Here is a 27625-nt window from a genome sequence, read left to right as displayed (position 1 = left end):
TCGTCCTCTTCAGGGGCTTGGTTGAGGTTTCTGCTGAATGTGCATTCCACCAAGAAATCTATCATTGCTTGAGCTTTGATTGTGGGCCTTGACTGGTAGTGCAAGTCAAACTCTAACAGCTTAATGGCCCATTTAGTCAGCCAATCCGAGGTCTCTAGTTTGGAGAGTACAAACTTGAAGGGTTGGCTGGTTAGTACTATGATACTATGAGCCTAGAAGTAGGGCCTGGGTTTCCTAGCCATGACCACTAGTGCAAAGACTAGCTTTTTCACCTAGGCGTATCTGGTGTTGGCATTGCAAAGGACTTTGCTGACATAGTAAATCGATCTTTATACTCCATCTTCCCGTACTAGAACAGTGCTGACGGCCCCGTCATCGACCGAGAGGTATAGGAGTAGGGTCTCTCCCAAGAGGGGGCGCGTGAGTAGAGGTGGCGAGGCAAGATAGGACTTCAATTACTCGAAGGCTTTCTGACATTCTTGTCTATTGAAAGTCCTTTGACTACTTGATGGCTCGGAAAAAGGGTATGCAACGGTCCACCAAATTTGACATGAATTGACTAAGAGTTGCCACTTGGCCTGTGAACCTTTATGTCTCCTTGATGGATAGAGGTGGCTCCATGTCAAGTATGGCCTGTATCTTTTTTGGGTTGGCTTTTATGCCTCGTTGAGTAACCATGAAACCTAAAAACTTGTCCGAGGTGACATCAAAGGAACAATTACTAGGGTTCAACTTCATGTTATTTTTTCTCAACACCTCAAAGGTTTCATTGAGGTCCGAGGTGTGCTGATTGGATTTCAGGCTCTTTGCCACCATATCATCGACGTAGGTGTCAACATTCCTTCCCATTTGATCCTTGAAGACCTTATTTACGAGTTGCCGGTAAGTGATGAATGAGGTATTTTCTTCGTTGTCGGTGTGCATCTTGATTTAGTTGTCTCCGGAGAAGGCATCCATGAAGATTAGTAGTTCGTACCCTGTGGTGGCATCGATGGTGTAATCAATTCACGACAAAGGAAAATTATCATTAGGGCAAGTCTTTTTGAAACCTGTGAAGTCAATATAGATTTGTCACTTCCCATTAGCTTTCTTGACCATGACCACATTAGATAACCATTTAGGGTAATGTACTTCTCAGTTGAAGCTGACATCGAGTAGTTTATCCACCTCCTCTCCGATGGCTTTCCAACGCTTTGATGTAAAGTTCCTCTTCTTTTGTAGAATTGGCCTATGTCTCGGGTCCACACTTTACCTGTGAGTAATGACTGAAGGGTCAATTCCTAGCATGTCAATGACAGACTAAGCAAAGACGTTGGCATTAGTTTTGAGGAAACTTATCAGTTCGGAACCAAGATGATATCCTTGCCCGGCTAGCCTCGGCTTGCTGGTTTTTCCCTGAGGTTGAGCCCTTCCAACAACAAGGCTTCTTTATCTTGCCTTTTAGTGTTAGCACATAGCACTGCTTGTCTACTTGCTGATTCCCCCTAACCACTCCGACGCCATGCTTGGTGGGGAACATCATGGTGAAGTGATAAGATGAGATCGCCACCTTGAGTGCATGAAGGGTCGACTTCCCAATGATGACAATGTATGGGGAGCCTATCTTCACAACCAAGATTTGGTCATCTTGGTAATTGTCGAGTCTTAGTCCCTATTGTGACTGGTAAGGTGATCTTCCCATTTGGCTTGGTGACAACATCGGAGAAGTTGATTAGTGGCACATCAATTGGCTGCAACCGATCCGATGTTAGCTTCATCTTCACAAAGGTGTCATAGAACAAGATGTCTATTGAGGAGTCATCTACAAGTATCCTCTTCACCATAAAAGAAGGAAATGACGTTTTTTGGCCTTGACTTTTTAGGTGTCAGGCTTTGGATGTTGAATTGCCTAGCATACTCCTTCCGAGACAAGGCTGGCACTTCGCCCGAGATCGTACCCCTGACGATGACGTCAATGACTCCTGCTAGGGTATGATGGGTTTGGGCACTGACTTGATGCTGTTGTTGTGAAGACGAGGCATCGACATCGCCCCCAACATACTCTTTCAAGTGTCCATGGTGGATGGGGGACTCAATTTCATTTTTGAGTTCATAGCAGTCCTCCATATCATGGTTGGTGCTATGACTCAGCCCGACATGGTGGCACATAGGTTGTGCCATGTGCCAGGCCCAACATGATGGTCTGAGCCATGCTACGCTTAGGGTTTTAGGTCTGCGGGTCGTGCCACCCATAGCCCGCATGCCAGCATGACCCATATATATATATAATATTTATACACTTTATATATTTATATATAATATATAATAATTATATAAATTATAATTATATAATAATATATAGTGTATAATATATTAATAAAGTAAACAATTGTTTTCAATTTTATTATGCTAATTTATTTAATTATTGTATATATAAGCAATTGTATACATCAAAATTCATGTAGAATTAAAATTAAAATTTTTTCTTTTCAATTTTTTAAATAAATAGCTTTGGCCTAGTCTACGGCCCGGCCTAGCCCAAGGCTAGGCCCATGGACCAGCACAATCATGGCATGGTACGGGCCCTCATGGGCTTGGGCCGTGGGTCGTGTCAGGCCACCCCCAAGGTATCCCAAGGGAGGGTGGCATGGCTCATTTTACACCTCTAGTCGGTGTCGTGGTGGTACTTTTAATATATCTTGGGGTTACCTCTCTTAGGGTTCTCTTCATCTAGTTCATGACTGCCCCCACCAATCCTATAAGATTACAAGAAATCCACATTTCATAGTTCAGCAGTGGATTGATGTTGAGTGGCTGCAGCTTTTCTTGATAATAGTCTTAGTAGACAAGTGAATGGTGAGGATCAACGTTCTGAGATTGTTCGTGTACTATGAGCAACTTTCAAACATGAATGCATAAGGTGTGTTCAAATAGAACATACTTTGAAACATTTCAAGTGGGGCAAAAGGAATTGTTAAAATGGAGCAAATTACTCATGAATGAAAATAGAAAATATAGTGTTTTCTCAAATGCACTAATTATTGCTCTTTCTTACCATCCTCCATGTCTTGTCCTTCAAAAAATGCACCCATTCAAAAATTGATTAACAAACAGCAATTCTGAAACGGTTTTCATGAACTGCATCAATCTATATTACAATTAATCAAAACCCATAAAGAAATTGTTGTCTTGATCCCATCTAATTTTCTATTTAACCCACCCTCTCTCGCTTTTTCTTCAAGAAGATACAATACAACCATATCATGTTACATACCAAACAGCAGTTTGGAAATGGCAGATGATGATTTGCATCAATACGGTAAATAATTTTATTGATCAAGATCCAGAAGGAACTTATAGTATTGATTGTGAAAGGAGCCATGCCCAAAAGCATAAAAAATGGAAAATGAACAGTAAAAACTAGAGTTCAATTTACAAAGGTAGAGGGGAAATCCCTGAATTGACTGCTTTTATTCCTGGTTGGGTTTGAATGTTCATCTCGGGTGTAGAAATTTGCCATTACCAAGAACGGAAATAGGAATTTGGGTCATAGAGTTCAGGGACTGAAGAGATTGAACAACTTCAAACATTGTCAGCAGTCTCTTTGGCATGTCAGAAGTGCAGTGACGTGATAATTCTAGAGCACCCAACACCTCTTGTGATGAAATGGAGATGCTAGAATCCAGCACCTGGAAGCACCACCACTCATGTTAACCTTCCTCTGAACCCGTTTCAAAACTTCCACCAATTCTCCAGACTCTAGCTAGTCGGTTATATATTAGCTCAAATATCAAGACACCGGAGTTGCAGACATCCATCTGTTTAGTTGCTTTCTTACTCTATCCATGTTCTGCAATCAAATAACAGAAAATCTGTTAAGTTATTTGCATTATCCAAACTTCTTGATCAAAAATGACCAAAGAGTATAACCAAGCAATGTTTCACAAAACTACGAACAAGAGTAAAAATAAGCAGGAGATCAAAAAGTAATCCCTACACTAGAAAAAAAAAATTTACTAAAAAGGTATAATTAAATAGGAGAAACGTATTCTATACCGGGACAGCTAAGGAGTTGAATGCACTACCAAACTCCCACACCCATCCCTCCAGCTTGTGTGAGATCAATGTTTTCATTATGTGATTTGTGTGAGTTTTCAATATGTCATATATCACTCACCATGGACCTAACTTGGACTACCGCAGTTTTCTATATAGAATGGATTAAAACTAAAATAGGAGTAAAGGAATAACAACCTTAAAACGTTTGGAGGAATTCTTCTGGTTGTGAGACATCTTTATACCTAGTGCCATATAAAAGGATGATCTTGATGTAAAAGCCATGGCGAACTTATAAGCAGGCTCCCCCCACTATTCAATCAAGTGCAATATCTGTAAGCTGGGGTCCAAACTCCATTTCCAGAAGAATGTTACTTTCGTTTGATATTCCTGTGATGCAAATGTTGAATTTAATTCTTATAAAGGTAAACCAACCCTTGGACATCTCCTACAGCAGAATTGAATCCTTGGAAAGTTGAAATAGCAAAATCCCAAACCTTCTGTGATGTACTTATGCTTGATCTTTGCTAATGTCTTGATCTCAGCCTCTGAAGTTAGCTTTTCAAGACAGACCTCTAATTTTAACGAATTCGTTACAGCAATGAATGTAACGCTAGCCAAGTTCTGATTTCCGGGGCTGTTTTTGTCTATCCCCCTGTTCCTTGGGTATAAAATTAACTCTAAAGCAATTGTCAAGTTTCTCAGCAAGCTAAGACACAGTATAGAAATTGATAAATAAATAATCAATGGCTAATTCGATTTTGTTGTTTTGCTAGGATTGGAAAGGAAAGCAATAGTTTAATTCAGAATACATCCTGATTCACAAACTTCATAGAACGAATTGTCGATAGACAAGAGAAATGAACAAATAAAGAAATGAGTTGGATCTGCAAGGAATAAACTTGTTCAACCGCTACAGAGTACACTTGAAAGTTGAAACCTAACAGGTGTTGACCACAAACTAATAACAGTGGGTTGAAATTAAATGACGTACGTAATTCTCGAGTTGTTATAATACATAAGAGATGCTCCTCGCTTATTATACCTGCCACAGAAGAACATTAAAAATATGAGAAAGGCAGTTACGGTAAATCCTCAATAGACAAATTGAAGCCCAATGAATTGATTGTAAGGATCAAGTGAAATGGCCACGAACCAGAGGAAGAAGGAGAAGAAGAATTTGAATAACATCATGAGGCACGTTGTGGATGTAAAGTACAGAGCTGCATGAATGTGAAAGTTGAGACGGAACATTCCAAATTTATTGAATCATAGTATTTCCAGCTCTGGGACATGAGATATGTTAGGCCAATCCCGACAAATTTCAATCCGTAGATGTCGAAGTTGCATTAGACGCTGCATACCTTGAGGTAGAGATGTCAATTTGGGACAGTCATCAATATAAAGCTCTTCAAGCAATTCGAGGTCTCCAAGCTCCTCTGGCAGCTCCACCAATTGGTGCACCAATTGGTGCAGATGCCTAATCCTCAAAACTTTTAGGGCAGAAAGACCTCCGATGCCCTCCAACGAATGAAAGCCATCACAATTTTTAATTTGTAGCTCTTCAAGATCGGCGAGGTATTGCTTCACTGCTTGGGGATGCAATGATGTCAATTGATCACAATGTGAAATATGTAAAATTCGGATAGAAGTCAAGCCTTCCATCGCCTCCGAAGGAAAAGACTCTAGGTCACTGCAGTATCTAATTTGCAAGGATGTGGTGGTTACATGATTAGTGGGAAGGAAGTGTTGAAAAGAAATAGAAGAAGAAGAGGATGATGAGTTTGTAGTTGATGATGATGATGATGTCAACATTAATGGGATGGGGGTTTTATCCTTCTTCGTCTTTTTCTTCAGAGCTAACTCCAATGTCTTGGCATCAATCCAAGATAATCGCACTCTTTCAAATGCCGGCAAACCCCTGCAAACGATATGTTTCAACTGAACCCATGATTGTTGCCACCTGTTGGCTACGGGTTGTCACTAAGATTTTACTACCCAAGGAACCACCCATCAGCAAGTTTTTAAGATAATCCCACTTCTCTTGGTCTTCATTCCACACGTCGTCCAGCACCAGTAGATATCTCCTCCCGTCCGCAGCTTTTCGAAGGCTAGCCTGTAATTGTTCCATTTCTTTGTTGGAACAATCTATATCTGAAGAGTTGGCACATCTTATAATTTTTTGTGTTAGCAATTTCACATCAAATTTATCGGACACGCACACCCACATTCTCAGTTGGAAGTGCTCTGCCACACTCTGGTCGTTGTAGACCAATTGGGCAAGTGTGGTCTTCCCCAGTCCCCCAATTTCAACTATGGGAATGATGCCCACATTCTGATCAGCTGGATGATGATGACGATGATCACCATCACCACCACCCAAGTTGAAGTCGGGGGGTCCCTTTAATAAAAGCTCTACAATCTTCTTTTTATCTTGTTCTCGTCCAATAACATTGGATTCATGTACGAAGGAATGGGTTTCCTTCCTCTGTATGTTTGCAAATGGCCTGGTATCATAGGACCTCTCCACTAACTTCAACCAGGGTATTTGGCGCTCAAACCAATCAAGCCTCTCTGTGATATGTTGTATCCTATGGGCCATCTTAGAGCTAAAGACTGGAACAGAAAAACAGCAGCTTGAACATACCTTCTTCCCCATGGACATAAAGCTTCTGCTACGACCAGCATGAATTTCCACCTGCCGTAACAAAAGTCGGGTTGCAAATTCGTCCACCACATCATCTGCATCATAAACAGCTTGAGATTTGACTGTCTCATGCTTTGGAAATTTTTTCTGCTACTGACCATGATATCAAGAAACACAAGAAGAAAAAATGAATAGAAAGAAAGTGTGCAATAAAACAATAATTGTTGCTACTATCATATGATTCCTTAACTCAATATAGGTCCAAGTTGGTTATCCAATGTCTTTGGAAGGAGAGGATATAAACCCTAACCTTTGGAATTTTTTTCACAAAGTGGCAACTCTTAGGCTTGAACTCATGCATGTCTCATACTTGTCAACTTGAGATTTGACTGTTACAAGAAATGATGATCCCTACATGATTCTTCAGATGTGCAAGAGAAAAGTTGCATCTCACCTGAATGAATATTTTAGGTTTAAAGGTAAATTTGAAATGCCTAATTAGGAAAAATTTTAAAACTAAGATCCAAGTAAAAGATATTTGTAAAGATATACAAATATTAGTAGTCAAATTTGTACAACAAAAGAAGAAACAACAACACAAACTTTTATGCAGAGGCTAGAAAAACAATGAGGATTTGGAACTTTTAAAATTTAAAAGAGGGAAAATGAAAATGGGTAAAAAGTAGCTAATCAATAAAATTAGATGATACTCATAGGTTGAATAAATTTCTAACACCATATTTGTCTGTGGAGCAATCATGCTTTTCAAGCAGCCCAAAAAGCTGAATATTCTTCTATTTTTATCTGTTCAAACATTCAATAATTAGTGCATTAATGGGATATAAACAAACTTATATTTCTGTTTGGATTTAGTCGAAGTCTCTTTATGCAAATAGACACTATAATAGTCTCTCATTTATTCGACAGCTATGAGCACAAATACTTTGCATGTGTATTTATGGCACCAAGATAGGCCTCTATATGTGATTGCCTTGTTGAACAACTCTATTTCTTGTTGATAGTAGTTTGTAGTCCTTTTATTTTGTTACAGTGCTTTAAAGAAAGAAAAACATAAGTCCAAATGCATCATCACAATCAGAATAAGAAGGTTAAACAGAAAATCTAGTTGATTATACAATATAATATAAACAAATTCCACAAACCCCCCTAAACGTTCAAATTCCAACAAAGACCCCCTCTTCGTTAAGTTGAGTGACAAAGAAGTTAACTTAGAAAATACCATTTCAGAAACTTCTATAAAATGGAAAATATAACAAAAAACCCAAGAAAATTCTATAAAAACCTAGAATTGCAACAAACACAACATGCAATTAATACCAACTAAACCAATAAGAAATGGAAATTGAAAAAAAAAAAACCGCTAAACTGAACACCAACACTTATTTTAGAAAATCCATGAACAAAGGGTACTTTGGAGATTTAAAAATATCTAAATAGTCTTATAATGAGAATCTTTTCCAATTAATTGATGAGATACAGACAGAGGGGATCTTTATCGGAATTAGAAAGTTGAGGAGGGTGATTCCCACCACCCCAAAAGTACAGTGTACTAATCTATAATTTACCCTAAATTTTATTTAACTCATTGATTTGTGACCGAGTTAGGATCAAGTCTCAACAACTTGTCACAACAGCCTCGAAGCTGTGCAATGGGAACATCCGGACGTTGAGGACTAGGCAGATGTTTCCAATGCACAACTACAAAGCCTGTTGTGACCCATTGTGGTAAAAGCAGGAACACTAAACAAAGTTGAGGATATGCATAGAGGATTTTATTCAATGTTTAATACAATATTGGTTACCCAAAAACAATAGTTTCATGTTGATGTAAATTAAATTTAAAACTAATTAAAATGCGAGACCATTTTCTATTGGCCTCCCCTGTTTCTTGTTCCATGGAAATGACTTTAAGGTCTAAAAGAAATTGTCAATTTTCCCATAAAAGATAAGAAAGAATATAGAAATAGACGAAACTTAATTGGCCTCCCTGTTGTAGATGAACACTAAACGAAGCACAGTGAAATAGTTTGGTTGTGAAGATAAAGTAAAGTGACTACGTACGTACCAGAGGTAGAAGAAGGAAGTCTGATGTTGTGGATAAAAGCAAAACAGAGATGGTGATGCGCCATGGCTTCTCCTTTTTGGAGTGATGTGACGAATGTGAAAGTTGAGAAGTAATACAGTTTCCAATCACTTAATAATTAAAATTCTGTCAGTAGGTCATCAGCACCATCATTGTATTTGCACATCTGGGACATGAGATATCATAGGCCAATCTTTACCATTACCGGTTGCGCATCTTTTCTTTAACTTGGGACATTTTTGAATCCGTAGAATCTGTAGCTCTGTCAGACGCCGCATACCTTGAGGTAGTGATGATAGATTAGGACAATTTTCAATATGAAGTTTCCGAAGGGATTTGAGGTCTCCAAGCTCCTCTGGAAATGCGACCAATTTGGGCAGATCCCTAATCCTCAAAGCTTTTAGGGCAGAAAGACCTCCGAGGCCCTCCAACGAATGAAAAGGTCGACAAGACTCAATTTGTAGCTCTTCAAGATCGGCGAGGTATTGCTTCACTGCTTGAGGATGCAATGATGTCAATTGATCACAATATGAAATTTGTAAAATTCGGATAGAAGTCAAGCCTTCCATCGCCTCCGAAGGAAAAGACTCTAGGTCACTGCAGTATCTAATTTCCAAGGATGTGGTGGGAAGGAAGTGTTGAAAAGAAGTAGAAGAAGAAGAAGAGGATGATGAGTTTGAAGTTGATGATGATGATGATGATGTCAACATTAATGGGATGGGGATGGGGGTTTTATCCTTCTTCGTCTTCTTCTTCAGAATTAACTCCAATGGCTTGGCATCAATTAAAGATAATTCCACTCTTTCACGTGCTGGCAAACCCCAAGGAATACTTTCCAATTTAGGACAACGCACTATGGTCCAGCGACAGGGAAGGTGATGGAACAGTATTACTGATAATGAGTTATGTGGCTCTTCTTCTTCTTTTACTACCACCACTTCCTGATCACCGTCTAATATTTCCATTACTACTGACCAACTCTCCAATTTAGGCATGTACTGGAGGTAGAGTTGCTTTAAGGATGGGAACAATCCATCTCCTTTTCTCAATTTACATGTAATGCTCTTGAGGGCTTCCAATCTATATAGGCTTAGAACTTCAAGGGAAGGGAGCGGACCTGAGAACTCTAGAGATTCGCATCTTGGACAATCCTCTAAGTCAATTCTCACTAGATTTGGGAGCAACGAGGATTTAATCATCCAAGAAGCAAATTTCATCCCTCCATACCTTTTTAGCTTCAATTTCTTTTGATTTGGATGTGGCTGCAGTCCTTCCAACGCATCATCATCATTAACCCCTTTTCCTAGATATTCCAATGTCAAGGATCGAAGGTGTGGCTTCTCCTTCAAGTTTGCTTCCTTGCCATCTCTCACTTGTTCAAGTCTCCAAATAGTTAAATCACCGCTTAGGTTCAGGCCATGCAACTCCCTCATGACATGTTCCCCTGCTGTTATTGTCAAATTGATTATCCTAAGCTTTCTCAATCTTCCCAAGTTTTGCGGCAAATTTTCAAATGGACCACAACTATCAAGATTTAGAGTGTGCAAATTCTCTAGTTTTGTAATAGAAGCTGGGAGTTCTTCGATGCGCCTGCTCCCAGAGAGGTCAACATGTCTTAGGCTCTTCATATTTCCAATATTTGCTGGCAATTTTTCAATACCACCACAATTTATAAGTTTCATGGTCTGCAAATTTTGGAGCTTGGTAATTGATGTAGGGAATGTCTTAATTCTATCGTTACCAGAGAGGTCAAGGTGCCTTAAGTGCTTCAATTCACCTATGCTACTTATTTGCAAGCTCTCAATACTTGTACCATGTAAGTATAACACACGTAAGCAAGCACAACAATTCACTATTCTTTCAATTGGCAATCTCATCCCAGAATAATATCCATGGGGCAAGAGTAGAGTCCGCACCTTATTAGCAAGTTTCAATTGTGACCAGGATTCAATGCCGTTAGTGCTATTATATCCTCCATCGTCAAGAAGTGCCACGTGTCGAACTCCTTCCGGAATAGTTATACTAGGTGGTTGAGCCACCTCTTCATCCCTGGCCCTCTCTATCCGAAAACACTCGACCCCTGCGACAGATTGAGCAAGGTCATGCACGAGGTCGTGCATTTTGCAACTTACTATGTTTCCCTCTTCATCTTCTTTTGCTTCCTGAAACATGCATCTCCACAGTAGATCGTTGAAATACTCCTCACCTATTTCCTCCACCCTCCTCCTCTCACTACTACTACTCCCTCCAATGAACCCCTGTGCCATCCATAATTGGATGAGGGTCTCCTTTTCTATTTCATGATCTTTGGGAAATATTGAGCAATAGGCGAAGCATTGCTTCAATTTGGAAGGCAAATGATCATAGCTTAGCCTCAGTACTCTTACAATTTTATCTCCGTAGTCATCATCCCCTTCTATTCTCCATATCTCATTATTTTTCACATACAACCACTCGCTTTCTTGGGTTTTAAAGCGCATCAAACTCCCTAGTGATTTTGCTGCTAGTGGTACTCCTCTGCACTTTTTGACGATTTCCTTTCCAATCTCCACCAGCTTTGGGTCTGGTTCATGTCCTTGCTCAAATGCACGTTGCTTGAACAACTCCCAACATTCTTCTTCATTCAACCCCTCCAAATGGTATGCTTCGATACCAACTGTCCCCATGATTTTTGCCACCTTTTTGCTACGTGTTGTCACTAGGATTTTACTTCCCACACAACCACCCATTAGCAATTCTTTCAGCTTATTCCACTTCTCTGCTTTATCGTTCCACACGTCGTCCAGCACCAGTAGATATCTCCTCCCATCCACAGCTTTTCGAAGGATAGCCTGTAATTGTTCCATTTCTTTGTTGGAACAATCTATATCTGAAGAGTTGGCACATCTTATAATTTTTTGTGTTAGCAATTTCACATCAAATTCATCGGACACGCACACCCACATTCTCAGTTGGAAGTGCTCTGCCACACTCTGGTCGTTGTAGACCAATTGGGCAAGTGTGGTCTTCCCCAGTCCCCCAATTCCAACTATGGGAATGATGCCCACATTCTGATCAGCTGGATGATGATGATGATGATGAACACCATCACCACCACCCAAGTTGAAGTCGGGGGGTCCCTTTAATAAAAGCTCTACAATTTTCTTTTTATCTTGGTCTCGTCCAATAACATTGGATTCATGTACGAAGGAATGGGTTTCCTCCCTCTTTATCTTGGCAAATGGCCTGGTATCATGTAACCTCTCTCTAAAATGGAATCTGGACATATCTGATGCAATCACATCAAGATTCTCCCAGATCTTTTTTATTCTATGACCCATCTTAAGGTTGAATGCAACAGGATTTGAACGAGAAAAGAAGTTTTTTACCTCCTTTCTTTTGCTGCCATGGATCTCCACTTGCCTTCGCAAAGCTTCAGTTTCAAATTCATCTACCACGTCATCTGCATCATAAACAGCGTCCTTGAGCCTTCTCAGCCAATCATTCACGGCATCGTTGTTGGCTTGCTGTTCCTCTGCATCCAGAAGCACAACTTTGATCGCCGATAGCTTGTTTTTGAGCTTTTCAACATCCTTTCTGACATTTGATGCCAGACAAATCTCTTGAATAGCTTGGGAGGCCAAGCTCGCCACTATGTTTCCAACAAAGTCAAAAAGCACAGCTTCTGCCATATTTTGCCAAAGAGAAAACAGACTAGAGCAAGCGGTCACAACGTTCCACTCACTGATCAGAGCATATAACACCTTGGGATGGCACCAGTCAAGAAGACACGGCGAATGGTTCTCCAGTTGTGGACTTAATTATGGATCATTCAACCAAACCCATGTCCAAGGGCAATAGTGTAAAGAAGCACTTGGAATAGAATAATAAACTCAAAGACTTGGAGAGCTGAGATGATGACGCTGCCGACAGTTTCAGCATCTTTGAATTTTGCACAAACACAGCATTGGGGAGGACTTTGTGGCCTCAGATTTAGTCTCTAGTCTTTTCTTTGCTTTTCAGGCTGCTGGAATGCAATTATAATGTAAGGAAAACATTAAAAATTAGGAAATATTTGTAGTTGATGTAAACATTAAAAATTAATTAGGGAAAACAAAGTCTAAGGCACATATTACGATTGTCTATTATTGTTTAATATACGAAAACTAGTGTCATTAGTGCCATTATACACTACATAGCAAATGCCCAATTTTTCAAAATAAGGTTAAAATCAATTTAAACAATTAAACTTAAATCGGTCCATTCAAATAGGATTTTGGTTTACTAGACTCAACACAATTATATAGTTGCAACGATTTTACCACACTTGATATCAAGAATGGATTCATGAAAAAATACAACAGTAATGGAACCCATTAATGCTGACCGGACTAAGTTATAAAGAAAAGGGCCACTATAACACCAGTGAGGTCAAGCCTTTTAATCCCAAATAAATTCCTAACTTGAGGCCAAGGAGTGGGTTCGGGCCTTCCCGTCTTGTTATATGTAATATATTTCAAGGGTAGGGTTATAGGGACATATTATAGTTGGGGCCCAAATAAGAGGGACCAATATTTTTTATCCTTAGATATCCAAAAGATGGCTTGCCATAGACCCCCAGTTGTGTTATGACTGTTAATCATAAGTAAAATACATTTTAACTGTGGTCATAATAGATTTCTAAAAAGTACGGACAGGCCTAATGCAGATTTCTGATTTCCATTACAGACCTATACGTATTCAAAATGACAAAATGTCAAAAACCCCTATTCTATACATTAATACCTGTCTGTGAATTAGCATTAATTCCGAGCTGGCACCCACCCCAACTGTATTTTGGGCTTAAAAATTCTGACCCTGTGCTGAATAGTCATTCTCTGAAAAAGAGAATATATGGGCCCACTAGCATTCACTTGGAGAACTTGCCTTTCTACAAGTTTGAATTTACACCAAATCCCAATATTGTGTCTAGCTTCTCAAACACAATGCCTAAATAAACCAAGAATTAACTTTAGGCAAAATGGTACATTCTATGGAGAATGTTGTAAGATAACATGAAGGTGAATGAATTATGATAAAGCGAAATGTGAGAGTGATATCTTTAATGTTGTTAAAGACTTTAATGATATGTACTGTAACATGAACTATTGAAGAATAATTAGATTATGTGATGACTTTAATATGATTGTTTGGAAATTTGATTTAATATACAACAAATATTGCAATGTAATTGGAATATTAGTTCAAACATTTTAGCTGTTATCCCTTAGAAAGAGAGCAACTTTGAAGTAAAAGACTACAAACCAATTAGTCTTTTAGAGGGTGCCTATGGTTTTTGATTTCCTCGATTTGCTCTTGTCATTACTGGAAAGATGAGCTGGGTGAAGTCGCTTAAGCTATTTCTACAAGGGAGATGGTGTTAGAGTGCCCAGGTTGTGGACCCAGGCTTGAGGGCCCAACCGTCAAGTTAGTGTCGAGTTAGGAGATCTAGTTGAAAGTAGAAAGCAAAGAGTAGAGTAAGAGTTTAATGGCTAAAAGAGCGTGTACCATTTGAGGGTGAGGGACTGCCCTTAAGCAAGCTCTGGGGAGCAATTAGAACATCTCCAAGATTCTTGGAGTGAACGGTCCTCAACCCCCGGATCTTAGGGACACTTGAGGACAGTCACAGAGTCGACCACTTTCCTTTTTCCAAAGAAACAGGGGAGACTTTTGTAAGTGCTGCTAAATGAGTGGCGTGCCCCCAAGCATATCAAAGGTATTAAGTGGTCTACTTGGTACAAAATGAGTGAGTACTGTAGGTCAGATATTATGAGATCGAGGAACTTGTCAGATGCTTGTGTTGTATATATGCTCTAAGGTGACAATTGATGTTGTAGCTCGGTCTTCACCGAGCTGTCTCCAACTAAGCTCCGGTACTCCAATGTGACATGAATCCTTCTTGTTGGCGAGCAAGTTCCAACCTGATGCTACTTAAAGTCCCAAGGTGATCCGAGGTTGCACTGGATGCCAACGTGGCGATGGGTGACTAGTGAGCCACTTTTATCCATCATTAGTTTTAGTAGACAGAATTAAAGAGTAATTGGTGATGAAATCTTTGAAAACCAATATTCTTTCATTAGAAATATACAAATTATTGATAGCATCCTAATGGTAAACAAATGTGTAGACCAAGGCTGATAATACAAATTTATTTAGATAAGGGCCACTATAATACAAGTGGGGTCAAGCCTTTTAGATAAGGGCCATTATAACACCAGCGGGGTCAAGCCTTTTAAACCCAAATAAATTCCTAAGTTGAGGCACAGGAATGGGTTTGGGCCTTCCCGTCTTGTTATATGTAATATATTTCAAGGATAGGGTTATAGGGACATATTATAGTTGGGGCACAAATAAGAGAGACTAATATTTTTTATCCTTAGCTATCCAAAAGATGGCTTGTCATAGACCCCCAGTTGGGTTACAACTACTAGTCATAAATAAAAGGCCTTTTAATTGTGGTCATAATAGATTTCTACTAAAACAAAAGAAATGGAGAAGTACAGACATGCTTAATGCAGATTTCTGATTTCCACTACAGACCTATAAATATTCAAAAATGTCAAAATGTCAAAATCCCCCCTTCTATACACTAGTGTCTGCCCGTGAATTGGCATCAATTCTGAGCTGGCATCCACCCCAACTATACTTTGAGCCTAAAAATTCTGACCCTAGGTTGAACAGTCATTCTCCGAAAAAGAGAATAGTGACATGAGATTAAAGCAAGTCTAGATCTGCTATATATGGGCCCACTGGCATTCACTTGGAGAGACTGCCTTTCTACAAGTTTGAATTCACACCAAATCCCAAGGTTGTGTCAAGCTTCTGAAACAATATGCCTAAATGAACTAAGAATTAACTTTAGGCAAAATGGTGCATTCTATGGAAATTGTTGTAAGATAACATGAAGGTGAATGAATTATAATAAAGCAAAATGTGACATTGATATCTTTAGTGTTGTTAAAGAGTTTGATGATAAGTGCATTTTGTGCAATATGAATCATTGAAAAATAATTAGATTATGTGATGTCTTTAATATGATTAGTTGAAATTTTGATTTAATTTACAACAAATTTTGCAATGTAATTGGAATATTAGCTCTAACATTTTAGATGTTATCCCTTAGAAAGAGAGCAATCTTGAAGTAAAAGACTACAAACCAATTAGTCTTTTAGAGAGTGCCTATGGTTTTTGATTTGATTGATTTGCTCTTGTCCTTGTTGGAAAGATGAGTTGGGTGAGGTCGCTTAAGCTATTTCTATAAGGGAGATGGTGTCAGAGTGCCCGAATTGTGGACTCAGGCGTGAGGGCTCCAACCGTCAAGTTAGTACCAAGTTAGGTGGTGAAAAGGTGGTTCCTAGCGAATAACACCGATTTCTCTAGGAGAGAGAAAAAGTGGCGAAACTCAAAGAAGAGAGCTTGAAGAAATTCTGAAAAGATGAAGTGTCTATTAACTGAAAATTATCAATATTTATAATACATCTTGGAAGTTGTAATGTAATTAGGAAAGAGGGTTAGGATAGATCTAATCTGCATGGATCTTGGGCTTTCTTGATCTTGATCTTGATCTTGATAGGCCATCTTGAGCTGTCTTGGTAAGATCAAATTTCCTTGAACTTGACCCTCCACCGTCCGATCTCCCTGGTAGTCTTCTATGCATGAATCTAGGAAGTCTTTGGAAATCTTGATGATGCTTGGAGTCTTGCTAGATCTTGCTAATCTTGATAGTCTTGGGAGTCTTGAGTTCTTGCTTATCTTGATTTCTTGGATCCCTTGCTTATCTTGAATTCTTGGATCTTAGTTAGCCTTATCCTTATCCTAAGATCAACCACCCCTATGGTGAGATGGGCCTTGGGATGGGCCTCCATCAGTCATGCATACTACAAAAACACAATCCACCTTCTTTTTATGGTCTACAGAACACATCCTAGGATATAGTGTGTGTACTCTTCTTTGTTGGGTTTCCATTCCACTAAAATCCTTTTGGATTTTTTCCATTTTTTGTAAAACACTTGATGGTATAATTGTAGCACCCATGGTTTACGTTGGTAGAGCTTATCAATACTTTTATCATAGTATTTCTTCCTCTTGTGATAAAAGTTTTGTTCTCCTAGATGTCAATCTATTTTCAATTTTTTAGATAGCTTCCAATTGCTTTAACATGTTTGGTTTTCCAAAATTTTAGTTTGGCTCCTAAATACTTTTCCACTAATGGTATTTGTTTAAATCCTGACATTCATAAGAGTATTTTTCTCTTCCTTCTATCAACTCCCTGACTAAATGGGCTTCCAATTTGATTTATCATTTGTTTTGATATCCTTTCAAAATGTTGTACGATCTCCTTTACTTTGTGCAATTTCTTTTCATTTTTAAATTTGGGTTGTGAATTGGACCAAGGCCACATCTTTAACTCCAACTATGATTCCTAGGCCAAGGTTAGATGTGAAGATATTAGACCATAATTGTGTGAGTTATGGTAAAGGTAAACGATTGCTTATAGAAGATTCCTTTCCAAAAAAGCACATTCTGTTGTGTGCCCTTAGCTCCAATCAGAATGATGTACATTATGACATTTATTGTAAATGAATAAAGTACATATTTGATTCATATTCTTGTGTGTTTCTGTGTAATACCCTTAAACTGGACATTTATGAGACTCGTGTTAGTTTAGAATATTCACAACCGTAGGATAAGTCTGGGGAGATTTATCCTGCCAAGGCTGATACTGGTGTGCTGCCAAATGTTGGGGTGGCCTATCTTAGCTGTCAGGGTGAGACTCGAGGCACATATAGTGTAGGTTTACTTGAAACCTTGAACCAGATCAGATTTCCAGTATTTCCCTGGACCTTGGAGATTGTTGGGCAAAACTAGAAAGTTACACCTAACCCCGAGACTCGATTATGATACTGCACTAGGTGTCGGATTGGGTTATCTTTGATATGCCAATCAGTGGGATCCTTAGAGGGGGTCAAAACCTAGGTATATTGGGACAGTCTGAGAATTCATATGAGTGGGTGATCATAGTGACAAGATCAGCCCTTTTGTTGGACAAAGGTAATGATTGGGAATGCACTCTCTCTAATAGAAACTATGACTGCCGACAGCCGATTTCAATCGTTGAAATTTGATTTGCAAAATATATTTATATACGGATATACATATATATATTATGGTTTCAAAATGTTTGCAAAAGGTTTTAATTCTCGGGATCCATGTGAGTAGAGATTGCAGCACTGTTCCTTGCAGCCGAGGGAGAGGTCCTCTCTTTTTGGGTAGTGTTTGATCATTATGGGCTAAGAGGTTAAGTGTAAAACCATTGAGGGTAATACCTGATGGACTAATCTTGCATCTACCCACAGTCCTTTGGTTTTTATAGGGTGGATTGGCCCAGGGACCACTTAGTGTAAGTGTTGGGCCCATTAGGAGCCCATGTGATGGGTTCAAGGGGTGTACTGTCCATAACAGTGTATTCGGCCAGGCCTTGTAACAGAGGCTGGGCTCAACCCATGTGGCTGATGTGTAATTCAATGTTTGGGTCCTACATCATACAAAGAAATCCAACTGGGCAACAATTTGGAAGCATACTGAGCACTAAGACTTCATGGGCCTAAAGCCCATTTCGAACTGGGCTGATATGATCAGTTAAATAAGGGGTGGATCTGGGATTTGATTAGCAGATATGATAGAGTCTTATCCCTATCCACTCAGAGAGTCTAGATCTAAATAAGATTTAGATCTAGAAACCTCCTAATGAGATTAGGAGAGAGTTTATCTAATCTGCAGATAAGATAAGGGTCTATCCTTATCACTTAAAGAAAGTTCAGATTCAAATAAGGATTTGAATCAGGAAACTCCTAATGAGATTATGAGTTGATCTCTTTAAGCCTATAAAAGGAGGAAGGAGCGAACCATTCAGATCATCCAACACACTCCAGCCTTCCAGAGATACAAGATCTCAGAGCATAGAGAGAAGTTGAATACAGTGCGACTGCGCCTTCTCCCTACATTCTCTTCCTGTTGTCGCTATACTACCAGTTCATTCTCTAGTTCTGTAGGAGCGATCAAGAAGAGTCTTGATATCAGCCTTTGGAGAAAGGCTGATCTGAAGTCGTGCTCACTGTCTCCAATGAATTCTTGGTGAAGATTTTGATTCATTGGATGAACACTGCTGATTCTGCTCCACCATTCACTGTGTCATCTTCAGTGGGAATAGTCTTTGCGGTCTTTCTTTGGGCGTGAACACCTTCGTTGGGAGATATTGTTTCTCCGTATCAAGTAGATTCCTCTCCTATTTCTGGTTTCAGATCTGGTTCGATTTATGGTTCAAGATTGATCATTGAAAATGCAGATTTTCTAAAATAGGGAATGTGGGTCCCAGATGAGGGGAGAGGAAATTTTTGAAATTTCGCCCAAACTTCCCGTAGGGTTTGGCCATCCATATGATGGATCTCTCATTCCTTTATCAAGGTGCACTGTTTTGATAAGGTCTCTGATTGGTGTATTGGAGGGATTTGGGATTAAATTAGGGATGGGCAATGGGCTGCCTCTTGTTGTTTAGCTTCATGAATATGAATAAAAAAAGTTTAAAAGGAATCACTTTCTACAAAAATAGAAAAATGTTTTTAAGGAATTCATCTATGATTTAGGATTCTATCCCATGTCTCACCAAGAAAGGTCCACTTCCATTGTCAATCACCATCTAAAATTTCCCTTTTCAGTCATATTCCCCCTCTAGTGATTTAATTTTTTCAAACAATCAACGAGGTAGAAATATAGTCAATTTTTACTCATGTCCAAATGTTTCATGCCTTTTTTGGTTAATGATTGAATGACAAATTCCACTGGATTTGGAGCAGATTTCCATGGCTCCTCTTAACACTGAAAAATTACAAGAATTTTTTATTTTATAGTTCAACAGTGGATTGATGTTGATTGAATAGTGACAAGTGGTTGTAGAATGTTGGTGACCCTGCATGCTTTAGGGTTTTTCATGATAATAGTTTTAGTAGATCAGTGAATGTAAGAATCATTCAGGTTTTAAGATTGTTCATGTGTTGTATTGTGGCCAAATTTGAAAAATGAATGCATAGGTTGTGTTTAAATAGAAAACACTTTAAAACATTTAAGTTACGATGAAGGATCTTGACATAAGAATACATGAATTAAATTTTTTTCATCTTAATTGTGAAATTAGGGCAATTTAATGATGATTAGAACAAAAATAGTAAATGTAATGTTTTCTCAAATGTAGAACAGAATTTTATAGCCCCAAATGCATCCTAACCATGAATTGATGCCAAATTCACGGGCAGGATGTGGTTTATAGGGAGGAGAGGGCTAGTATTAGGGTGGGTGGAATTCAGAATTCTGCATCAATGTATCCGTACTTCTCCGTTTTAAAATTGATTAACAAACGACAATTTTGAAATCGATTTCATGTCTTGCATTACTAATGTAAAGATTGTATTGCAATTAACTATGATCCATACAGGAACTGCGGTATTGACCCCATTTAACTATTTCTTTAAATGACTCTTTATTTCTTTTTCTTCAAGAAGATCCTGCATCCATATTATAATTGATAACAAGAAGCAGTTCAGAAGTGGTGCTTAATGATTAGCATCAATATGGTGAATATAACTATATTCATCAAAATCCAAAAGGAAATTCTGGTATTAATTACAAAAGAAACCATGTCCAAAAACAAAAAACTTGAAAATAAAAAGTGCAAACTAGAGTTAAATTTACAAAGGCAGAGGGGAAACCTTAAAGCTATGTTTAGTTTGAAGGAAAAAGTAGTGAAAGGAAAGGAAAGTTAGGGAAACCTTCACAAATCGATTTTAGGTTTCCCTACCTTTCCTTTATTTTCCCTACTTTTTCCTTCAAACCAAACATAGCCTTAAAGGATTATTTTACTATTTATTCAAGTTCTGGTTGGGTCTAAATGCTCGTCTAAGGTGAAGAATTTGCTATGACTGAAAAATGAACTTAGAATGTAGGTCCTAGAGTCCAAGGACTGAAGTAATGGAATAACTTCAAGGTTCAAACATTGTTGGTTGTTTCTCTAACATGATAAAAGTGCAATAAAGGGAAACTACAAGAGCATCGAATATCTCCTATTGGGATGACTTGGAGATCTTGATATAAAACACATAGAACACTTCATTGCTCCCACTTCACTTACAACATTAACCAAGTCTATAGACTCCAGATACTTAGTTTGTTTACCAGTAATAAGCTCTAATAACATGAGGCCGAATCTGTAGACATCAATTTGTCTAGTTGTTTTCTTATTGTATCCGTGTTCTAAAATCAAATAATAGAAATTCTTTAAGCAATTTTCATTAACTAAACTAGCATCAAAAGTAACCATATACATTTAAAATGCATATATATGATATTTTATGTTTGTGCCTTGAATTCTTTGTGGCGACTCGGTTCATGAATCTTCTTTGAATTAAGTTGGAAAAAACCCGAAGGTAAAATTTCATAGTGGTTTATGGTGGATGAGTAAGCCTGTAGCCCATCACAAATCACTATTGGGGGTGCAGGGGCACAGCCATTACGGTGGTATGGACCTAACCCATATTTATCTTATAGGTCTGAATCGAATACGAAGAGTCATGTATTTTTCGGGGGTTTTCTCTCTTGTATACAGAAGGTGGAATCTTGAGTGATATTGGGTGTATTTTGGGGCTTAGGGTTTTTTGTGAGAGCACAACTCAGTATTTCTTCTCCATTACCTACTACATAGTGGATTTCTATTCCTCTTTCACCCGTAGACGTAGGCTATAAGCTGAACTACGTAAGTTTGTGTGTTCTCTGTGTTTGCTTTCTCTTTATCTCTAATTTATTTTCATTTGAGTGCCATTTCAAATCTGTTTTCTTGGGTTTCTTTGCAACAAACTGGTATTAGAGCCCTATTTTTCATTTGACACTTATAATGTCATCAATGAAGTTTGATATTGAGAAGTTCGATGGTAGCATCAATTTCAGTATTTGGCAAGTCATGATACGTGCCATTTTGGGTCAATATGGACTACACAAAGCTCTGTATGGGAAGGAGAAGAAACCTGTAACTATAAGTGATGGAGAATGGGAGGAGTTAGATTTTAAAGCCCTAATTACGACTTAGTTACTGGTATCAAATGAATTTTTGCAAGAAGTCGTTCATGAAAAGACCACTGTGGGTTTGTGGCGACAGTTGGAGTCTCTATACTTGTCAAAATATCTTACTAGTAAGCTTTACTTGAAGCAATGATTGTTCCTATTTCGGATGGTTGAAGGTACACCCATAAAATCTAATATTGATGAATTTAACTCTATCATCATGGACCTGCAAAATATTGATGTTAAGCTTGAAGATGAAGACAAAGCCTTTTGGTTACTCTGTTGCTTACCACCCTCATATAAGTCTTTTAGAGAGTTTCTCATTTATGGAAGAGACACCATTAGTACAGAGGATGTTAAAAAGGCATTACTCTTTAAAGATGTGATTGATAACAACTTTACATTGAATTGGAGTGGTAGTCAAGACTCAGGATTGTTTGCAAGAGGGAGGTCTAAGGATAATGGCTCAAATGGTAAATCAAAGTCTAGGTCAAAATCTAGACATAAGAACTTGCCCTGTAACTATTGTCACAAGAAAGGGCACATTAAGTCAGAATGTTATAAGTTGGAAAATAAAAATCAGAATGTGGAAAAGAAAAAGAATAACTCTATAGAGGCTAGTGTGGCTGAGAATGAGAATGTGGATGTTTTCTTAGTGATAGATGATAAAACCAGATCCAAGGATGAACGAATTCTGGATTCGGATTGTTCCTATCACATGTGTCCCAATAGGGACTAGTTCTCTACCTATGATTCTATTAATGGTGGAGTTGTATTGATGGGTAATAATGCCTCCTATAAAATTGTGGGAAAATGAACAATTCGAACTAGAATGCATGATGATGTTGTGAGAACATTAACAAATATACAACGTGTACTATACTTAAAGAAAAATCTCATCTCTTTTGGCACTCTAGATGTTAAAGGTTGTAAATATTCAACTGAATGTGGAGTTTTGAAAATTAGTAAGGGTGTTCTTGTTGTGATGAAAGGCATGAGGATAGGAAGTCTATATGTGTTACAAGGTACTACTATCACAAGTTTAGTTGTAATTTCTACATCATCATTATTGAGTCTGACACCACCAAGTTATGGCACATGAGGCTTGGATATATGAGTGAAAGAGACTTACTATGTTAGGTGGGAGAGGCCTTCTTTGTGGCCAAAGTGCAGGAAACCTTGACTTCTATGAACATTATGTTTTTGGGAAATAAAAAAGAACCAATTTCAATGCAGCCATTTATAAGACAAAGGGAACTTTGGATTATGTTCACAGATCTGTGAGGACCTTCACAAATTCCATCAAAAGGTGGTGCTCAATATCTTCTTACCATCATCGATGACTACTCCAGGAAGGTATGGGTTTATTTTCTGAAGCATAAGAATGATGTATTTGTGACTTTTAAATAGTGGAAAACTTTGCTTGAAAAGCAAATAGAAAAACAGGTCAAGCGGTTGAGAACAGATAATGGTTTAGAGTTTTGTGAAAATGAGTTTAATGAGTTTTTCAAAAATGAAGGCATTGTAAGGCATCGTACTGTTGTTAAAACACCACTGCAGAATTGAGTTGTAGAATGTATGAATAGAACTCTACTAGAGAGAGCAAGGTGCATGTTGTCAAATGCTGGTATCTGAAAGGATTTTTGGGCGGAAGTAATTAATATGGCTTATCACCTGGTAAATCGATCTCCATCTACAACCATTGAATGTAAGACTCTAGAAAATGTATGGTTTGGCAACCCTACTAATTATTCAAATTTGAAAATATTTGATTGTCCAGCATATGCACATGTTAATAAAGGCAAGTTTGAGCCTATGCATTGTTAATAAAGGCAAATTTGAAAATACTTGATCCTAAATCACCAAAGTTCATAGTTAGCAGAGATGTTACTTTTGATTAATCTACTATGCTTCACCCAAGAAAGGAGTCTTCAAATAGAAGAACATATACAAGAGGAAGAAGAGGAGGAGCAGTATTCTATTGCTACAGGCATAACAAGGAGAGAGATTACACCACCTTAGAGATATGGTTAAGCTGATCTGGTTGCCTATGCATTGTTAGTTGCAAAGAATGTCGATGTTATAGAACCCAATACTTATACAAAATCTATCTCTTCTGTTAATTCTGCTAAGTGGTTGACAGATATGCATGAAGAGATTGAATCCTTACATAAAAACCTGACTTAGGAGTTGGTAAGACCACCTAAAGGAAAGAGCTTTGTTGGATGCAAATGCATTTTCAAAAAAAAAGAAGGGACTCTAGGTGTGGAGGATGCTAGATATAAGGCACGATTGGTTGCAAAATGTTACAGTCAGGTACAAGGTGTTGATTTTAATGATGTTTTCTCACCAGTTGTTAGACATAGTTCCATTTATGTTTTTCTTGCTTTGGTTGCCATGCATAATTTGGAATTAAAACAATTAGATGTTAAAACTAATTTTTGCATGGAGAACTTGATGAACAGATTTATATGCACCAACCCAATGGTTTTGTTGTTGAAGAGAAGGAAGACCATGTTTGTTTGTTAAAAAAAAACTCTATATGACTTAAAACAGTTTCGTAGACAATGGTATAGAAGATTTGAATATTTTATGGTGGCTTTTGGGTATTCTAGATGCAAGTATGATAGTTGTATTTATTTCAGAAAACTTGTAGATGGTTCTTTTGTTTACTTGGTATGGAAGATTTGACTCTTTTATGGTGGCTCTTGGGTATTCTAGATGCAACTATGATAGTTGTGTTTATTTCAGGAAACTTGTAATGATTCTTTTGTTTACTTGTTGCTTTATGTTGATGATATGCTTATTGCAGCAAGAGAAATATCTAAGATCAACCGATCAAAAACATAGTTGAGTGGTGAGTTTGAAATGAAAGATTTGGGTGCAGCAAAGAAAATTCTTGGCATGGAGATTTAGAGGGACCGAAAAGTAGGAAAACTGTATTTGACACAATAGAACCATGTTGAAAAGGTCTTAGAGTGCTTTGGCATGAAAGATGCTAAACCAGTAACTACTTATATTGCAGCCCACTTCAGACTTTCAACAAACTTGTCACCACAGATAGATGAAGAAGAAAAATATGTCACATGTCCCCTACTCCAATGCGGTTGGAAGTATTATGTATAATATGGTTTACATACAACCTAACATTTCACATACAATTAGTATGGTGAGTAGATCCAGGAGGTCAACATGCCTTAGGCTCTTCATATTTCCAATATTTGCTGGCAATTTTTCAATACCACCACAATTTTTAAGTTTCATGGTCTGCAAATTTTGGAGCTTAGTAATTGATGTAGGGAGTGTCTCAATATGCGGATTATTAGAGAGGTCAAGGTACCTTAGGCTCTTCATATTCCCAATATCTTTTGGCAAATTTTTAAGACGACAACGTCGGAGCTTCATGGTCTGCAAATTTTGGAGCTTAGTAATTGATGTAGGGAGTGTCTCAACAGACCAATTATCAGAGAGGCCAAGGTACCTTAAGTGCTTCAATTTATCTATGCTTCTTATTTCCTCGCTCTTAATACTTGTATTATGTAAGTCTAACACACGTAAGCAAGCACTACGATTCACTATTTCTTTAATTCTTAATCCCATCTCACGGGGCAAGAGTAGAAGAAAAGTCCGCACCTTATTACCAGGATTCAATCCTGACAGGCCGTTAGTGCTGTTATATCCTCCATGGTCAAGAAGCGTCACGTGTCGAACTCCTTCCGGAATAGTCATAGTAGGTGGTTGAGCTCCCTTCTCTATCCGTAAACACTCGGCCCCTGCGACTGATTGAGCAAGGTCATGCACGAGGACGTGCATTTTGCAACTTACTATGTTTCCCTCTTCATCTTCTTTTGCTTCCTGAAACATGCATCTCCACAGTAGATCGTTGAAATACTCCTCACCTATTTCCTCCACCCTCCTCCTCTCACTACTACTACTCCCTCCAATGAACCCCTGTGCCATCCATAATTGGATGAGGGTTTCCTTTTCTATTACATGATCCTTTGGAAATATTGCGCAATAGGCAAAGCACTGCTTCAATTCGGAATGCAAATGATCATAGCTTAGCCTCAGTGAAGGTAAAATTTTGTTACCTTCAGCTCCACCATCGATTGGTTCCTTTTCTATTCTCCATATTTCATTATCTTGCACGAACAACCACTCACTTTCTTTAAGTTTAAGCCGCATCAAACTTCCCAGTGTTTTTGCTGCCAGTGGTACTCCTCCGCACTTCCTGACGATCTCCCTTCCAATCTCCACAAGCTTTGAATGGCTTTGCTCCTGTCCCGCCTGAAATGCCCGTCGCCTGAACAACTCCCAGCATTCATCATCGCTTAACCCCTGCAAACGATATGTTTCAACTGAGCCCATGATTGTTGCCACCTTTTGGCTACGGGTTGTCACTAAGATTTTACTACCCAAGCAACCACCCATCAGCAATTCTTTAAGATCATCCCAATTCTTTTGGCCTTCATTCCACACGTCGTCCAGCACCAGTAGATATCTCCTCCCGTCCACAGCTTTTCGAAGCATAGCCTGTAATTGTTCCATTTCTTTGTTGGAACAATCTATATCTGAAGAGTTGGCACATCTTATAATTTTTTGTGTTAGCAATTTCACATCAAATTCATCGGACACGCACACCCACATTCTCAGTTGGAAGTGATCTGCCACACTCTGGTCGTTGTAGACCAATTGGGCAAGTGTGGTCTTCCCCAGTCCCCCAATTCCAACTATGGGAATGATGCCCACATTCTGATCAGCTGGATGATGATGATGATGAACACCATCACCACCACCCAAGTTGGAGTCCGGGGGTCCCTTTAATAAAAGCCCTACAATCATCTTTTTATCTTGGTCTCGTCCGATAACAGTCGATTCACGTATGAAGGAGTGGGTTTGCTCCCTCTTTCTCTTGGCAAATGACCTGGTATCATGTAACCTCTCTCTAAAATGGAATCTGGACATATCTGATGCAAACCCATCAAGCCTCTCTGTGATATCTTGTATTCTATGACCCATCTTAACGTCAATTACGAAAGAAAAAAGTAAGATTTTTACCTCCACTTGCCTTCGCAAAGCTTCAGTTTCAAATTCATCCACCACGTCATCGGCATCATAAACAGCGTCCTTGAGCCTCCTGAGCCAATCATTCACGGCTTTGCCGTTGGCTTGCTGTTCCTCTGCATCCAGAAGCTCGACTTTGATCGCTGATAGCTTGCTTTTGAGCTTTTCAACATCCTTTCCGACATTTGATGCCAGACCAATCTCTTGAATAGCTTGGGAGGCCAAGCTCGCCACTATGTTTCCAACAAAGTCAAAAAGCAGACCTTCTGCCATCCTTTGCTTGCCAAAGAGAAAACAGACTAAAGCAAGCGGTCACAACGTTCCACTCACTGATCAGAGCAAATAACAAAAACACCTTACCACGGGGAGTGAGTTGGGTTTCTATTGTGAAGTGGCCTGAGTCTGATCTTATCCATTGCTTTTATGTGTACCCAAATTTTTGGCAAAAATTAATATGCCAATAATAACATCTTTCTGAGATGGTACAAGTCAAGAAGACACAGGCCAGTTGTGGACTTAATTATGGTTCATTCAACCAAACCCATGTGCAATGACAATAATGTAAAGAAGCACTTGGAATAGAATAATAAACTCAAAGACTTGGACCAAGTCAGCATTCACCTCTCCTTGGAATTATAATATTAGGAAAA

General features: G+C 38.6%; 2 protein-coding genes across 22 annotated transcripts; both read right to left on the bottom strand.

Annotated features, from left to right (window-relative positions):
• Nucleotides 1-3284: 3284 nt before the first annotated feature.
• Nucleotides 3285-12624, bottom strand: LOC148872538 (putative disease resistance protein RGA1). 17 transcript variants are annotated; one of them, XM_088969167.1, is made up of 8 exons: nt 8769-12624; nt 6683-6777; nt 5400-6189; nt 5192-5321; nt 5030-5080; nt 4533-4744; nt 4234-4425; nt 3285-3829 (listed from the first exon to the last, which is right to left on the bottom strand). In XM_088969167.1, the coding sequence occupies exon 1, from the start codon at nt 12455-12457 to the stop codon at nt 8936-8938; it is 3522 nt and encodes a 1173-aa protein (XP_088825293.1). In that variant the 5' UTR covers nt 12458-12624; the 3' UTR covers nt 3285-3829; nt 4234-4425; nt 4533-4744; nt 5030-5080; nt 5192-5321; nt 5400-6189; nt 6683-6777; nt 8769-8935. The 17 variants fall into 17 exon arrangements, with proteins under 17 accessions (XP_088825293.1, XP_088825294.1, XP_088825289.1 ...); XM_088969168.1 differs by adding an exon at nt 6993-7136 and having other exon boundaries at nt 4281-4425; nt 4533-5080; nt 5192-6151; nt 6683-6835; XM_088969163.1 differs by adding an exon at nt 6993-7136 and having other exon boundaries at nt 4533-5080; nt 5192-6189.
• A 27-nt stretch (nt 12625-12651) lies between these two features.
• LOC148872537 (putative disease resistance protein RGA3) lies at nt 12652-27343 on the bottom strand. Of its 5 annotated transcripts, none has more exons than XM_088969176.1 (2): nt 25545-27343; nt 12652-12789 (listed from the first exon to the last, which is right to left on the bottom strand). In XM_088969176.1, the coding sequence occupies exons 1-2, from the start codon at nt 27246-27248 to the stop codon at nt 12766-12768; spliced, it is 1728 nt and encodes a 575-aa protein (XP_088825302.1). In that variant the 5' UTR covers nt 27249-27343; the 3' UTR covers nt 12652-12765. The 5 variants fall into 5 exon arrangements, with proteins under 5 accessions (XP_088825302.1, XP_088825301.1, XP_088825303.1 ...); XM_088969175.1 differs by having other exon boundaries at nt 12655-12792; XM_088969177.1 differs by lacking the exon at nt 12652-12789 and adding an exon at nt 16230-16619.
• Between the last annotated feature and the right edge of the window lie 282 nt (nt 27344-27625).

The sequence above is a fragment of the Nelumbo lutea genome, chromosome 2 (genome assembly GCF_056320005.1).
Source record: "Nelumbo lutea isolate HS-2025 chromosome 2, American lotus-T2T, whole genome shotgun sequence".
NCBI lineage: Eukaryota > Viridiplantae > Streptophyta > Magnoliopsida > Proteales > Nelumbonaceae > Nelumbo > Nelumbo lutea.
Note: the sequence above shows the minus strand (reverse complement) of the source record. Positions and strands in the feature narration are given on the sequence as shown.

What these genes read in the sequence shown, in the direction of transcription:
- LOC148872538 (XM_088969168.1), bottom strand. Translation starts at nt 12,457, where the DNA reads ATGGCAGAAGCTGTGCTTTTTGACTTTGTTGGAAACATAGTGGCGAGC.
- LOC148872537 (XM_088969174.1), bottom strand. Translation starts at nt 27,248, where the DNA reads ATGGCAGAAGGTCTGCTTTTTGACTTTGTTGGAAACATAGTGGCGAGC. An exon ending in GATTGAATCCTGGTAATAAG is followed by an intron (nt 20,363 to 25,544) that starts GTGCGGACTTTT and finishes ATATGGATGCAG; the next exon opens with GATCTTCTTGAAGAAAAAGA.